At 45.0% G+C, this 16,920-nt stretch overlaps 1 protein-coding gene across 1 annotated transcript in view; it reads left to right on the forward strand.

The window, feature by feature from the left end:
• Window positions 1-16,920, forward strand: part of FER1L6 (fer-1 like family member 6) — a 277,132-nt gene that overhangs the window by 98,738 nt on the left and 161,474 nt on the right. The window contains exons 19-20 of the mRNA XM_029591997.1: window positions 4,886-5,069; window positions 7,340-7,464. Of these exons, the coding sequence (XP_029447857.1) occupies window positions 4,886-5,069; window positions 7,340-7,464 (309 nt within the window). The remainder of the gene's footprint in view (window positions 1-4,885; window positions 5,070-7,339; window positions 7,465-16,920) is intronic.

Consider the following 16,920-nt stretch of genomic DNA (forward strand, 5'->3'; position numbering starts at 1 on the left):
CCTGATACTCTCCTCTAATCGCATGCAAATGCATGCCGCGGCTGTGAAGCGTTAGGGAAGGGTTATGCCCGCGCAACCCATTTTACTGTATAGGCGCTGTAACAGCGCCTATACAGTAACCTGGGTGCGCTGGTACCTGTCATTTCAAATGACATTTGAAATGACAGGCACCAGGAAGTGTAAAAAAGTTTAAAAAGTGTAAAAAACAAAAAACCTGTGTGTTATATAAAAAAATAAAACAATTTTAAATACCTGTCGGAGGGCCGTGGGTCCCGGTGGGCGGCGGGCAGCCATCAGCGGCATCCGGTAGTCCCTTCTCCCTTCCTCCCTCCCTCCCCTGCCTGGATGAGCGCCAAAATCGCACGGGCGGGTCGGCAGCGGGGGGGGGGGGGCGGCAGCGGGGGGGGGCGGCAGCAGGATCCGGGAGCGGCGGGTAGGCGGCAGCGGGGTCCGGGGGGGCAGCGGCAGCGGGGTCCGGGGGTGGCAGCGAGATCCAGGGAGCCAGCAGCGGCAGCATGTTCGATCGGGTAGGCAGCTAGGTGGCAAAGTAAAGATGGCCGCCTGCACGGGAAAATCGTGCAATTGGCCGCTGAAGACATGACGTCACACCCCGTGACGCCAAACGTCGTGACGTCACGTCTTCAGCGGCCAATTGCACGATTTTCCCGTGCAGGCGGCCATCTTTACTTTGCCACCTAGCTGCCTACCCGATCGAACATGCTGCCGCTGCTGGCTCCCCGGATCTCGCTGCCACCCCCGGACCCCGCTGCCGCTGCCCCCCCGGCCCCCGCTGCCGCCTACCCGCCGCCCCCGGATCCTGCTGCCGCCCCCCCCCCCCCCCGCTGCCGCCCCGCCCGTGCGATTTTGGCGCTCATCCAGGCAGGGGAGGGAGGGAGGAAGGGAGAAGGGACTACCGGATGCCGCTGATGGCTGCCCGCCGCCCACCGGGACCCACGGCCCTCCGACAGGTATTTAAAATTGTTTTATTTTTTTATATAACACACAGGTTTTTTGTTTTTTACACTTTTTAAACTTACCATAGCAGGCCCGAGCCTTGCTACTTTTTCGTTTGTTTTTTTTTGCCCTGGTCCCGTCCGGTCTCCTGCAGCCCGACGGGGCTGCAGGAGACCGGACGGGACCAGGGCGGGTAAGCAATGTTTTTACCCTACACTACACTACACTAACTCCTACTAGGGGGAGGCGGTAAACTAGCAGGTTAAGGCCGCGGCAGAACAGCGGGTTACGGAGGAGATAATATCAGCGCCCGTTACAGTATCGCAGGGGAATAGCTAATTCCTTCATTATACAGCTTTTTCGTTCATTTACATGCCGGGTGCGGAAAGGGTTATGCGTCTGTTTTCAGAAGCGATACGGACGCGTGAAACTGGAGACTGTATCGCCGAATTGCCTTGCGCGCCCGAATTGTGTGCTACGAGCACGTTACAGACGGGCAATCCTCGAGCGGACGATACTGGATCGACCTGTGTGTATGTAAAACTGCCCTCCCCCAAACTCCACCCCGAGTTAAAAGTGACCCTCTTACAGAGGTATAAATAGCAAAGTAACATATTGGCTTCTACAGATGTGCTCTCTCTCCCTCTCCCTCCCCCCCTCCTTGTTTTTTTCATTGGATAAACACCACATTGAGTTAAAAAGCAAAGCACACAGTTACTGAGGTACCTATGGTGCTGACAGCTGCTTCATTTTTAAAGGGAAACCTTCCTTTTGAAAATAAGTTTGCAGTCTCGCAGGTACAATGGAGCAAGTCCCAAATGGGATTTAAAAAAATGTCACATAAGTGTTTATATAAATAGCGCATCAGGTACAGCATATCACAGTGTGTGTAAAACATGGGAATACTCATCAAGTATACAAAATAAAGTCGGAAACCACATACAGCAACAAAATTATCAAAACATACAAACCAAGAGGCTTGACGCACAGTTTTGGCCAGAAGACCCTGAAAGGGGTTAATTTTGAAAATGTGAGGGCTCTAGGAAACAATATGGTGATTCCGCAACAAACAGGAATTTGAATGTTAAATGAGTAGACCTGGAATGGCTGAACTGTTGTATGCAGCTCACGTGTGATCCAGTTTGCTGATTCCCTGGTGTCAGTCACATTTTCTTTATTTTCAGTTTTTCATGGATAGTGTTTGATCGGTTTATGCTCTTGGCTTATCTTCAGGTGAAAAAAAAGATTTTCATTTTCTATTGCAGATTCTTCTTTCTCCTATTATTCAGGCAAATGCAATAAGGCGCATTCAGCCGAACGCATAGCTTCACCCATAGTCGTGCGCGCATTCTGTGCACGGAAACATTACTTCCGATGCAGCAAGGAGCTTTACGCGAATATAATATGCATGCAAAACTGCGTGTTTAAGTTAGCACTCTCGCAAGGAAATCCCCTGCCAATGGGGGAGGCCTATTGCCTCCCAATGCACTAGGTGCCACGGTAAAACTCACATTTTCCTAGCGCTGGAAATTTGAGTCCTGGTCAGAGGTGGAGTAAAGTTTCCAGCGCTGAGGGAATGCACGCCCTACCGGGAGGGGGAACCTGCCAGCGGTCCCCCCTGCCTGCTTCTTCTAAACCTGCCGAGGCGGCTCCGAGTCTCAGAAAGGCGCACAACCAGGAGAAGACACAACAGTATGGCGGCTCCTACTGGGGGCAGGGGTAGGCGCAGGAGAAATGGGGTACCTGCAGAGGCAAAAGGCAAAGGAGAGCAACCGCCAATTCGGACTGCCCAGCAGCGTCACCGCCTCTGTTTGCCTCTCATGTGCTCTCCCCAGGCAGTCCCCTTCCCGCTTTTCCACCTGCTGCTCCTCCTCGTCCTGCTGGTTTCGCAGAACCCTCCCCCCTCCTCACGACTCTGCAGTTGCGGGTTTGGAACACGGGACGTTTCTGTGAACCTGGGGCCGAGGGGGGAGTTAGATTCCCCCCCCAACCCCAAGAGCTGACAGGAAGTGCAGGGCATTAGGGAAGTGCACTCAGCTGTAGAGGCCGCGCCTCAAAGACTGACGGCAGAGGAGTGATCCATCCCTTTCCCCCCTACTGAGTTCAATTGTGCATTCAGCCTGTGCCAAATGCACATTTTAACTCCCGACGCATTAGCATGGCATTAGCTTACTGCATCGGGGACATTTTTTTTTCTTTTTTTTTTTAAGTAGCGTGTGTGTTAGGGAAGTGTCCACTGAATTTCAGCACACAGTTTCATCGCTCAGCTTTCTGCAGCGGCCTGATTACCTGTAACATTCTTCACGGCGTTTCGTTGTCTGTGCCGACCAAGGAAATAACTTTTGGTTATCCATTCTTCACTCTGCCCCATTTACTTTCCCGTACAACTAGCGGGAGATGTCACATTTATTTTCTCTTTTCTGCACCTATTCTGACTTCTCTGACAGGCAGTCTGTCTTCTCATCATCACCAGAGGAAACTCATGTTTTATTCAGTCGTCTTTTCTCATTACTTTTTGGGCACCGCTATTAATCAATGTATTTTCTTTGCTTCATTAATTATTTTATTGGCTGTGCAATTTACTTTCCATTCTTTAACAATGTATTTAATATCTGTTCTATTTCAGTTTTCTTTGCATTCCATTTCTAATTCATTTCTTCCTATTTTGGGAATTATTTTGGGGGTTTTTTAAGCTTATTATCTCTCACATGCCAGATTCAGCCATTCAAGATTAACTTCATTAACATTGAAACTCAAGTTTTCTTACAGAATCTCTAGTCATCCCTGGCATATTGCATCCTAGAGCCTTGGAGATGTTAGAAAGTAACCCCGATGCAGGTCTTCTGGTCAAAACGTGTCTGGTTTCTTGCTTTATATTTTGTATTAGTTGTGTTGCTCTTTGTGATTTCCTGTATTTGATTTCCTATATTTGAGGAGTTAGACATGTATTTTACACATGTTCTACTTAAGCATGACGCGAGACATGCTCTGAGTTATGCTTTACACATATGGGATCCAATTTTTAAAGTTATCTGGGTATATAACTTATTTGGTTAAGTTACAAGGCATATTAAATGAATATTCCCATACAAGCAGCTACTTAGCCAGATAAATCATATCCGGCTAGGTTTAACCTGCTCTTTGGCAGGTATAACTTATCCAATTAACTTAACTGGGTGAGTAAAAACAGCTCCTAATCCGGTTAAGTTAAACGGATAAGTTGTACTGCCCCTGATCTGCCCACTGCCTGCCTGCAGTAACTGTGACTTATCCGGCTATCTAGCAGCCACTGAATATAACCAGTCCTACTTATCCGGCTATCTAGAATTAAACCCGCTTTCAATATCAGGCCCATGGTGATTTGTGTTAATGACATTCTGATTTAAATGCTATGGAAAATGTGTTTTGTATACATCCTATTGTACACTGACATATGACAATCATCGAATTAGTTGGTAAGAAGTTCTGTAACCAGAATTCTTTTCTGGCTGCTTCTAGTATATTGACTCTTGGCTTTGCATGGGTTCTCTTTTCTTATCACAGTTTAAAGAGCATTTATATTTTGGGAAGTGAAATCAGATTTAGGGCCTGATTCATTAAGGCTTTTCTCCCATTCTGTTACCTATGGGAAAAAAAAATCTTGATGAATCAGGTCTTCGGTGAAGAGGAAAACAGTATTTCCAAAACAGAGAAGGAGAGTAGAAAATGATCATGAAAATGTGCCCATTAAACATGTCATCCTGGGAATAAATTAGTGAGCTATTCTCGATTGGTTTTAATTGGAAAATTGACATGCCACATGTGATCAAGAATAATTAAAGAACACCTGGACTTTTCTTCGCTTATCTGGAATCCAAATTAGTCTGATAATTTGTTCTGAGTGACTCAGACATGTTTTAATTTTCTGCCCCCATGGTTTCTGCTTCTACAGCTGCCAGGAAAGCGAACAGCAGGTTGGAACGTGCAGGCAAAGGTAGACACTTATCTATGGCTCGGCTCCACCAACCACTCCCATAATATTTTGGACAACTTGCCCATAGGCTATGAAACTGATATACCTGCAGCTAGTGGAGGGCACCAGGGCCCTGCCACCCCCAGCATCCTGGTCTATAAAAGTAAGTTCCTTATTCTGCAGCCTGCTGGCACAGGCATGTTGAGCTGGCAAAAACTGAAGCATCAGAATGGGGAGGAATTACGCATATTTATAAGAGATTCAGACAGTAAGGGCATTCTGATTTGACTATTATTTGTAAGCCTTGTAGGCTGCAAGAGGTAGAAGCCACCTAAACTACAGTAATGAGTTGATTCATAATGAGGCTGACAGACTGCTAAAATTACACTAAATACAAGCTACAGGGTTCAAAGAGGGCATTAAATAACATAAGCACCTCTCCAAAGTTAAAAGAAATATAGTTTATTTTTCCACTCCTTCTAAATGCATTTCCTAATGTTGAAGAGGTGGAGGAAATGAACGCACTCTGCTCTGAAGTCTGTAAAATCCCTAAACCATGCAGATGTCTCCCTAACCTGAAGATATTTATCCCATTACATTTTCTCTCACGCTACAAAATAGATGTTGACAAGGGAAGTGCTATCATTTCAAAATGACAAGGAAGGAGCGACATATGTTTTATTCTGGCCATTTCCTATCCAAAAATGATACAAGAAACAATGAACTGTTGTTTCATTTCTATCATTTTAGCATGCACTAAAACGACAGAAACAAAATGAAAAGAATGAAATAATAGGAGACAAAATTAAAGAAACAAAAACAAAACGAGAGAGTTTTCCATGCACCCCCCTAGCATTCACTTTGGATTGGGGGATATCCAGCTCTGCCCCACTCCTGCGCGTAATTATTTGCAAACTTCTGAACGAGGCTAAATAGACCTCACTCATAAGAAACGAAACCTTTGTTGACTTCCAATTTTTAGTTCTAACATTTTTGCCTCGTCTGTTGATAGCATGATGTAAGAATGCCGAAGTTATTTTGGGTTTGAGAGATCGTAAATATCGTTAGGCAGCACATGGATAGCTGTTAACATTCGGAGGTTTAATCACAAAGGAGCTTCCTTGTACATAATGAATGGAAGAAGCTTTAGGTTGTTGGGTTCACTGGGTTTGCTTGAAACATGCAGCAAATTTAAGACGCGTGACATGACGTGGCTCAGGAAGAAACCTTTGATGGGGAAATTCCCAGGACTTCGGCTGCATGGGCAGCAAAAGCTGAGCACCTTGCAGAAGGGATGGGCTCGAAACATCCTGACATGGTATCTGGAATACATTTTGACCCCCCTTGCCAGTTTAAGAAGAAGTTGTGCCTTGCCAGCTGAACGGTTTGATGTTAACAAGCTTTAGGGTTTACTGGAAGGGAAAAACTAGGGCAGCCCCGAATTATTTATTTATGTATTTATTTATTTAAAATATTTCTATCCCACCAATCCATAAATCTTGGTTGTTTACAAGTGGACATACATAATCAAAATACACCAAACGTATGACAAACAAATATGCAATAATAAAAATAATAACAAAGTAAACAATAACAAAAATAAAATCAATTACATTAATCGGCCATCTCATGTACAGGAAATCAATATAATACTCAACTGATGGCTCTCAAGGACTTCATTATGGCCTGCTGGGAGTTCATAACTGGAAGGTCATAGTAAAAAATAGGCCTTGAAGATTTTTCTAAACTCAAGTAATCCTTCTCTATCCTAATTTCTTCTGGGAGGTCATTCCACAAAGTTGGATGTATGATCTTAAACATATGAGTTATGGATTCTGTTAGGCGTACCTCTTTTATTGAGGGGACTTCCAAAAGGCACTAGGAAGCTGAGCAAAGTGAACACCTTGGCTTGTAATTGTGAAATACAGACATCCTACCTTGTGGGAGCAAATCGTTCCGGGCTTTGAAAATCAAAATAAGAGCTTTAAATTTGATCTTCCAAGGAACTGGGAGCCAGTGTAAGGTGGCCAGTACCAGAGAAAGATGTGGTGTACCCTGAACTAACTGGGCAGTGGAATTCTGGATTAGTTTGAAGAGACTTCAGATATGATTTTAACAAAAGGATTGTATGTTTCATATCAAAAAGGACACTTTGTGTATAGGGATGTTTGCTCAGGAGATCTGTTTTACTGAATGGTCGCTCATTTTGTAGACATTTAAAAAATATTTTTTTTTGTAAAAATAAAGCAGAAGTGTTTATAGTGGAAGAGCGCCTCAGAACAGAGCTTGATAAAGCCCACTCCTATTATTCTATCAGAATTTAGTGAGGGAAAAGTATTTTCTGTTGTCGAATAATCACCTATGAATAAAAGCAAAAATGAAAATCTGATGAAAAGTGTTTAAACTTCTCTGTTTATTCTTTTAATAACACAGCACAGCACCTTTTCCAGCTACGAGCCCACATGTACCAGGCCCGGGGGCTGATTGCAGCTGACAGCACGGGGCTCTCCGACCCCTTTGCCAAAGTGACATTTGTCTCCCACTGCCAGACCACAAAGGTAAAGGAAAGACAGAAGTTTGTGGGGGGGAAATGAGACTCTTGAAGGATTGGACCTCATGGTAGAATGGCAGAATGAAGCCCTCCCCAGGGGGATCGTATGGAACAGCCTCTGACACTGGCAGCAGTGGGGGCCAATGCAACATCCAGAATTCAAGACAGTAGGCAGACAAGCCCAGAGGATGGGGACAGTGAGAGTAAAGGCTGAAATCAAGTAAGAGCCTGTGGTATTTGCAGCAGGAAGGGAGAACAGACAAAAGGCAAGGCCCTTGGGCATCTATCCGCCACCACATGCCATACATCTCCAAGCAAAGCGTGTAGACCCAAATACTGCGCCAGGTAATGCGCGTGGAGAACAAACTCAATTTCAGTAGGAAGAAGTCAGTCATCTCCAAAATCATTAATATCATCATCGCTGTTTATTTATGACACGCTTTTCCAACCGGGGAGTTCAAAGCGACTTACAGGGTTGGATTAACAAATCTGGTACAACAAAAGCTACCTAAATCAGAGGATGATTATAATAATAATACAAGATAAAGTAAAATTATATAAAATATTGTATTAAAACTATTTCTAATTTAATTTCTCTGTTTTCTCCCAGAGACGTTTTGTAGTAGCGTCCAGCTAGGTTGATTGGCTGTAGTTTGCAGGCTCATTATAATTAGGGAGCAGGTGGGTGATACCTGCAGATAGACAGAAGGAATGGGTGAACTCAGAGATACCTAAAGCATCTGCTCAAAAATAAGCGAGTCAGCTGAAGTGCCTTTTATCGCTAACTTTCAGGAGATGGTTCTTCTGGGCTAATAATGCACATTCATCTCCTCTTTTTTGTTTTGTTTTGCTGGTTTAAAACACTAGTTTTAAGTTCTTTATGGTGTCAAAACACATGTTACTATGGAGATCAAACCTTGTTCACCTTAATAGGCATCGTCAAAACCACTGTTGCCCTCCAAACATGACCAATCAGGAGACGCTGTTTCCATCAGCTCGTTCCATTAAGTTTCCAGGCTACTGCAACTTTAATCCCAAGGGACGTTTTAGAGGCAAATAGCCATCACTACGTTAAAACAAGGGACTAGGAGAGTTTATGTAAGAGAGGTCAACACAATAGTAAGGGATGAGCACCCCAGGTCCAGGGTATCCCTAAACCATGACCCCTGGAAAGTGGCAGGGGATGAAAGGAGATAACCCGCTCTCACGGCATGACCGTTCATTATTCTCCTGTATGCCTACCTCCTGTCGCTGCTAGAGCCAGGATGGTGGGCTGCAGGGACCCTTGGTTCTAATCCAGCTTGACTGGTCTTCTGATTTATGTTCTCCTGCAGCTGATGCTATTGGCAAAATTTTAGTTGATTTCCTGGTGAGGAAAGCGAGAGCCTCTTTTCATCACAGAACTATTTTATGGTATTAAAGGTGAATTTGTAAAGCCCGGCCAGGTCTGTTTGATGTGAGTATCTTTGCTTTTCCCGACACATCTTTGTTTCGTTCACTGTCAAAATGTGGCATTAAATTAAAAACGTATAACTTCACTACATGGAGGATGCCATACGCAGCTCCTTTGTAATTATCTTTGAGATACTTAGACTTAACCAGACAAATGACGGGATTTAAAAAAATCCCACTGTGGTGACCGGCCCTGAGGCAGCCAAATAACTGTTTATCTGACTGTACTGGGTGAATTCCAGGATGGAATTGGCTATCAAGCTATTGTACTCCTATAAACGCTGATTTTCAGCATTATCCAGCTAACATAATCCGATAACAAGCTGTTGAAGAACTGTCCTGAAATTATCCAGATAAGTTTATCCTGCTCATTTTAACACAGCTGATTATATTTGGTAGTGCACCTGCCTCACTGAATATCCTTGTAAAATTAGCCAGACAAAATCGGCCAGCAACTGAATATGGACCTCTCACAGTTTCCCATAAGAGCCTAAGCATTTTTCTCACAGACACAAATCTGGGGCCTGATCTACGAAAGGTTTTTCCTCCATTTTGTGTCTATAGTATATAAAACCCTTAGTGCTCTAGTTTAGCCCAGTAATGAGTTATCTAGTTAAAAAAAAAAAAGATCTGATAAAAATCAATGAGTTGCTTTAAAACCAAATAGATTTTTTCATTAGTATTTTCTTTTTGACATTTCTAGCTTGTAGTTACTTTTCACTGGGGTAAAATGTAGCCCTCACCTTTCCAAGTGCAATTCTGATCAATGTGTATTTCAGGGAGAGGGAATGGCTTGTGGTTAAAATAAAAGGAATCAGGGGATTTGAGTTGAAGTCTTGTTACTGGCACCCACCGTGACCTGGAGCAAGTCTCTGTGGGAATTGTACATTAGTTAGTGTTAACACCGGCAATTAACTCATGTTAATGTGGGCGTTAGCTGTCAGCCGTAGTCTTAGCTTGTTAACCATTGGTTCCCAGATTTTACAACTCATGTGCATGCAAATGGCCTAATACTACAAAGTTAACGACATGTAACACGCCTCTCAATGTATGTTTACTTAGTGCCAAGGGAGAGGGCTGCACAAGAAGAATAACCCCCACATGCACCCCCGGGGTATGAGGGGATAGAATGGGGGGGGGTTGTGGGTTATGTTAGGGACTCTGGGATAGATAATCCTAGAGTCCCGATACTCTTTTCTCTGACTCCCTGTGATTTGTACCCCAGACCTGGGAATGGGGTACAGCAAAAAAATAAAAATAAAAATACCACTCCACTGAAAACATTTAATGCTTTTACTATAAATTTGGAATAACACCATAGATGCAGTGTTGATAAGGCAGGAATAGAGGAAAACATTCTAATGGAGGAGCAAAAACAATAAAATGAAGTTAGGTATACACAATACAGATCATTAAGAGCAATAAAGAAAATTCCGGATTGTGACGGATACCAATTTCTACCCCAAAACCCTTAGAGGAACTTTACACACTTGCCCACAACAGGACTATACTGTTCTCGGTCACCTTTTGCAGTCCAGTAAGTGTGCACACCAAAAAAGAAAAAAATAACAGAAAAAAGGAACATCTCTCTATCTGTCTATCTATATATGAAAGTTGGGGGCCGAGTAGTTTGGCGCAAGATGCTGCTAAACCACCACCTCAAGAGTGCTGCTATATTTTGGTATGTGTTGAGTTCCCTCGTGAAATAAACTTCAGTTCCTTAAATACTCAACTTGCCCAGATAGGCTGGGGCCTCGTCCACCTGAATTGTTTTCTACTCAGTCTGGGACAGCCAGCAGCGTGTCTCTGGAAACTTAGCTGAAGAGCCTAACTGTCAGTTATTGTGGCTGTGTAGATGTTACAATGGAGGCGCACAGTCAGAAAGAGAGACCCACTGTGTGAGTTGGTCCTTTGGAGGAGGGCTCAGACATCCAGCTCCTGCATCCAGAGACCTTGGCAGCCTTATCATGAAACCCTGGGGCTCCTGGGGGCTGTGAAAAGGAGGAGGATGGGGGAGATATCCTCCCAGCAGCCTGAAACTGCTGTCTGACAGGGCTGTGCAAACATTCAGGCCGATACAGTTCAGTGCGCTCCACTGTTAACCCTCTATTGGACGCACGTTTTCGACGCGCTAGCTTTACCCGTTATTCAGTAAGGGGCCGAAAACGCGCGTCCAACCCCCCCGAACCTAATAGCGCCCGCAACATGCAAATGCATGTTGATGGCCTTATTAGGTATTCCCGCGCGATTCAGAAAACAAAATGTGCAGCCAAGACGCACATTTTGCTTTCAGAAATTAGCGCCTACCCAAAGGTAGGCGCTAATTTCTTCAGGCACCAGGAAAGTGCACAGAAAAGCAGTAAAAACTGCTTTTCTGTGCACCCTCCGACTTAATATCATGGCGATATTAAGTCGGAGGTCCCGAAATTTACCAAAAGTTAAAAAAAAATAAAATTTGAAGTCGGCCCACGGCTGTTGGGTCGAAAACCGGACGCTCAATTTTCCCGGCGTCCGGTTTCCGAACCCGTGGGTGTCAGCGGACTCGAGAACCGACGCCGGCAAAATTGAGCGCCGGCTGTCAAACCCGCTGACAGCCGCCGCTCCTTTTGCCTGTTTTTACCGCCGGGCCTAATTTGAATAGTGAATCGCACGCACAGGAGATTGGCCTGTGCGTGCACCGGGAGAGCGGGCGTTCGCGTGCTCTCCCACGGACTTTACTGTATCGGCCCGTATGTTCCTTCTCTGATTCTTCCTCTCCAGCTCTCTGTTTGCAGGTTTTCTCTTTTCCTTAGCTTTCCAGTTCTCTGTAGACCAGCAAGCTTCTCTGTCCTCAGACTGCAATCTGTCTCTCTCTCTCTCTCTCTCTGGACTATATTCCTGGGAAACTATCTTTCCTTGCTTCTCTGTGAAGCTCCTGTCTCTGGTTATTATTGGCACACACAAAAATCATGGGGGAAAAAAACAAATACAGCCGCCTTTTTTCCTCATCTGGCTTTCCATTGGCTGGGCTCCCCTTGATTTTGCCTCCTGGATCTCTGTTGAGCTCCCATTTGCTGACGCAAAGCATGGGTCCTCCTTGGTTACATTATTCTCAGGAAGGGAGGGGAGAGGTTTTTTTGTTCCTTAAGTCTTACCGAGAAGCATATGGTTCTGAAAAAGCACAACTGCTGAGGTGAAACAAGTCTGGTAGCACCTACAGACGGTTTCTTCTGGTTTCTTTTATTATTTTTCCTTTCTAGTAGCAGTGATGAACAGCTACAGATTGTGAGTGCCTCTCTTTTAATATGCAACAGGGAGTCAGTGTAGCAATTCAGTAGCACTCATTGTCCATACCTAAGCCTCGCACAAATGCATGCTCATGGGGGCAGGGACCTGTACTGTAGTACCTTGCCACATATATCTTTCTCCTGAGAATAAGTGTCAGTGGCGTCATTTTCAATTTGATGCTAATGCTAATAGGAGGGAAATCTGCTCCTTCTTGCTAGCAAAGATTTGGAGGTCTTTTTAGAGGCAAGAATGGATTCTGAAGGGGGTTGGTGATAAGAACTGTGACCCAAAGCTCTGTTTTGAGGTTCAAGCGAGGATTGGAGGCCTTGTTTGTTTATCAGGAGGGTGTGGGTTGGTGGAGTTCAGGCCTTTGGTTTGGGGTGGCAGTGACATGAGACGGGAGGGGGGGGGGTGGGTGGGATGGAAACCTACTTGATGTTTTGGGGAAAGGGCGCGGGTTAGGATTCAGAGGCCCTAGTGTTTATCTTCAGAGGAAGGGACAGCAAGCCCTTCCCCCCTTCACCGGGTCCCTTACAGCCTACATTAGCTGGCTGCATTTCTTGGGGCTGATTAATGTGAGCTGCAAGATGCGAGGTCATCAAGGCAAGCAGGTTCAATTTAAAACAGCCATTCTAATATTGTCACCTGCTGCATCTCATTGGTTTGGTACATCAGGTATTAAAGTCTGAACTAATGAGATACAGAACCCATTAGAGCCCGATGTAACACTTGCATTAGAACTGCAGATAACTCGTGTTACCATGCTGTATTTAATGCGACTTAATACATAGACACTTTTATCTACGATTCCCTTAGGAACCTGCTTACATTTTACACTCATCATTGGATCTGCAGCTATTTTTATTCAGGCCGATACAGTACAGTGTGCTGCAGCAGTCAAAAAAGCAAATAGAATGTTAGGACTTATTAGGAAGGGAATGGTTAATAGAACGGAAAATGTCATAATGCCTCTACATCGCTCCATGGTGAGACCACACCTTGAATACTGTGTACAATTCTGGTCGCCGCATCTCAAAAAAGATATAGTTGCGATGGAGAAGGTACAGAGAAGGGCAACCAAAATGATAAAGGGGATGGAACAGCTCCCCTATGAGGATAGGCTGAAGAGGTTAGGGCTGTTCAGCTTGGAGAAGAGACGGCTGAGAGGGGATATGATAGAGGTCTTTAAGATTATGAGAGGTCTTGAACGAGTAGATGTGACTCGGTTATTTACACTTTTGAATAATAGAAGGACTAGGGGGCATTCCATGAAGTTAGCAAGTAGCACATTTAAGACTAATAGGAGAAAATTCTTTTTCACTCAACGCACAATAAAGCTCTGGAATTTGTTGCCAGAGAAGGTAGTTAGTGCAGTTAGTGTAGCTGGGTTCAAAAAAGGTTTGGATAAGTTCTTGGAGGAGAAGTCCATTAATGGCTATTAATCAATTATACTTAGGGAATAGCCACTGCTATTAATTGCATCAGTAGCATGGGATCTTCTTAGTGTTTGGGTAATTGCCAGGTTCTTGTGGCCTGGTTTTTGGCCTCTGTTGGAAACAGGATGATGGGCTTTATGGACCCTTGGTCTGTCCCAGCATGGCAATTTCTTATGTTCTTATGTCCACCGGAACGCATGTCCAACCCCCCCCCCCCCCCCCCCCCCGAACCTAATAGCGCCTGCAACATGCAAATGCATGTTGATGGCCCTATTAGGTATTCCCGCGCGATTCAGTAAGTAAAATGTGCAGCCAAGCCGCACATTTTACTTTAAGAAATTAGCGCCTACCCAAAGGTAGGCGCTAATTTCTGCCGGCGCCGGGGATGTGCACAGAAAAGCAGTAAAAACTGCTTTTCAGTGCACCCTCCGACCTAATATCATGGCGATATTAAGTCGGAGGTCCCGAAGGTTAAAAAAAGTAAAGAAAAAAAATTTGAAGTAGGCTCGCGAATTGAAAACCGGACTCTCAATTTTGCCGGCGTCCGGTTTCCGAACCCGTGGCTGTCAGCGGGCTCGAGAACCAACGCCGGCAAAATTGAGCATCGGCTGTCAAACCCACTGACAGCCGCCACTCCTGTCCCTAAAGAGGCGCTAGGAACACGCTTGTGTCCCTAGCACCTCCTTTTACCTATTTCTACCGCCAGATCTAATTTGCATACTGAACCGCGCGCACAGGAGAGTGGCCTGTGCACGCGCTGGGCAGACTTTAATGTATCGGCCCGATTCTTTGGTGACTTGGTATAGGGCACCAAATAAATGCCAAAATGAATCTATGCATAATTCTTCTTTTTCACCAGTGCATTTTGGGGCTTTGTTTTGTACACCTGTGGATTCTAACTGGTATGCATAAATGTTTGTTAGCAAGGTTTGTGATATCCCGCTAATTTCACATAAAACTATCTTCTATTATCTTTGTAACATGTAGCATCTTCAGTAAGGCTAGCCTCACACAATCTATCACTCAAATTAAAATTCCTCTATGGACTTAACTCTGCTGCTATCAAACTTTTTTTTTTGTTAACCTGGCAGTTTTTTCCTTCTCCAGCTCAGTCAGAACCAGCGCTTGAGATCTGGCATTTCAATTCTAACTACCCATGGATATTTTTTCCTATTTATATCTTCTCCCAACTTACTTTAATCCAGACATTACAGCAGGAGACCATGCCCCAAGGATCCTTCTGGAACCCTGCACTCGTGCATCCTATATTCAGCCACTAGGTGGTGCTGTTGTATGATGTCCATGACGTCTTCTTCCCAAGGGTTGTAAACACGGTTTCTGCAGCTTGGGGTTGCCTCCTGGTGAGCTCAAATGACTGTCAAATATTTAGCATACAATTATATTTCTTTCTTTTTAAAGGATCATTGCCACATACACTATACTACCCTGCTATGCAGACGTTCCCCCATTCAGTCTCTGAATTGAATCTTCTTCCTGGGTTGGCCAGGGCTGGGGATGACATGGAGGCAACATTCACTGCTCCAGGGGTGGGGGAGGGAGTGATAATCATCTAGTGGGTGGATTCAGAAGGAGCACTAGAACGTGGCTCTCGGCCTCAGAAAGATAACTAGACTAGTGGAGCCGATGTAATAAAACCTGTGCTAACATCAGAGCTAATTTTTAGTTTGGGTTTTAGTTTACTCACATGCAAGAGACCTACAGTAAGCGGATGCCATGCAAATAGACCAGAAGTAAAAAGAAAAAAACCCACACCAAATGGAAAAAATGAACTAAAATTACGAGTTAACGTGAAAAAAAATGCTTTAAAAACTGGTATAAAGGGAGGCATGTGCTGGAAGTTGGAAGGAATGTGCCTTGCATGTAAAATTGGTGCAATGCATCCCAACTTGGGCGCAAAGTTGCATGCAAGGCATGCCAAGTGAAATCAAAGAGTAAGCTCTTGGGGAAGGGCACTTACAGCAGAACACTGCACCCGTGCACTGTGCATCCTGACTTGAGCACAAAAGAGTGCAGACTGATGATGCTTGCCATAGAGACCTTACCCTTTGATTTGACTTGGCATGCCTTGAAAAAATGTTCTTGTTTGGGAGATTTGTGCCCAGGTCAGGGTGCACAGTACCAATCTTGCATGCAAGGCCATTGAGCCATGGTGCCAATGTGTACTTGCCAACTGGGGGTGCCCACCCCAGAGACCTCACGCCTCGATTTGACTTACCATGCCTTGCCACGATGGCCTTGGATGCACAGCGCTAGTCTTGCAGTAAGGCCATTGAACCCAAGGCATAGCAAGTGAAACTGAAGTGTGAGCTGTCTGGGACTGGCACCTGGGGAAGGACTGGCAAGGAAAGGGGCAGAGTAGGGAGGATTTGAGTGAGAGGGGTGGGAAGGAAAGGGGGAGAGGGAGGAATGGAGAGAAGAGGGGAGGGAAAGGAAGGGGGAGTGAAAGTGAGGGGAGAAGAGAGAAAGATAGGGGAAGGGAAGGGGGAGATGGGTTAGAGAAAAGGGAGGGAAGTAGAAAGGGAGCAAGACTGTACTGTGGAGGGAGTCAGAGGAGAGGGCATCACACATAGATCCTCACCATTCACCCATCTCCCACTTGCCAAGGGGCAGGTGCAGGGGAAGGGTAGGAGGCAGGTGGTAGGGTTTGAGGGAGTGTGGTAGAGTTGCCGTCTTCCTAGAAATATCATCACTGGCATCTATCTGTCTCTCCTCTGGAAACCATGACCCCTGCCTTCCCCCTGCGCCACCATTTCAAAGGATCAGACTCCAGCAAAACTCCGAAGGCCCTTGTGGTGCTTGGGATGGCGCTGGGGGTAGTGGTCTGGGCATTTTGTGTGATGGGTGTGGGGATATGATGAGCATCTTGGGGAATGAATGAATTGGGGCTCTGTCCCCATCACACTCTCTTACCCTCTCCTCCCTCTACTACTACTGCTTAACATTTCTATGGCGCTGCACGACATACGCAGCGCTGTACAAACATACAAAAAGACAGTCCCTGCTCAATAGAGCTTACAGTCTAATAAGACACGCAAACAGGACAAGAGACTTGGGCTATTTCATAAAGCAAGACAATGGTTAAAAAGAAAAGAAAGTTAGTTAACGAGACTAAAAACAGACACCCTCTGGTTTTACTTGCCATGCCTTGCCAAAATATCCTTGGTTTTGAGATGTGCTCAAAAGTTGGGATTTCCAGCACAATCTCTCATACAATGCCATTTTGACAAGGCACGGCCAGTAAACTGCAAGCATACGTATAAGCTTTCTATACTGTTCAGCTGTTTGGG

Source organism: Rhinatrema bivittatum, chromosome 2 (genome assembly GCF_901001135.1).
Source record: "Rhinatrema bivittatum chromosome 2, aRhiBiv1.1, whole genome shotgun sequence".
Classification (NCBI taxonomy): domain Eukaryota; kingdom Metazoa; phylum Chordata; class Amphibia; order Gymnophiona; family Rhinatrematidae; genus Rhinatrema; species Rhinatrema bivittatum.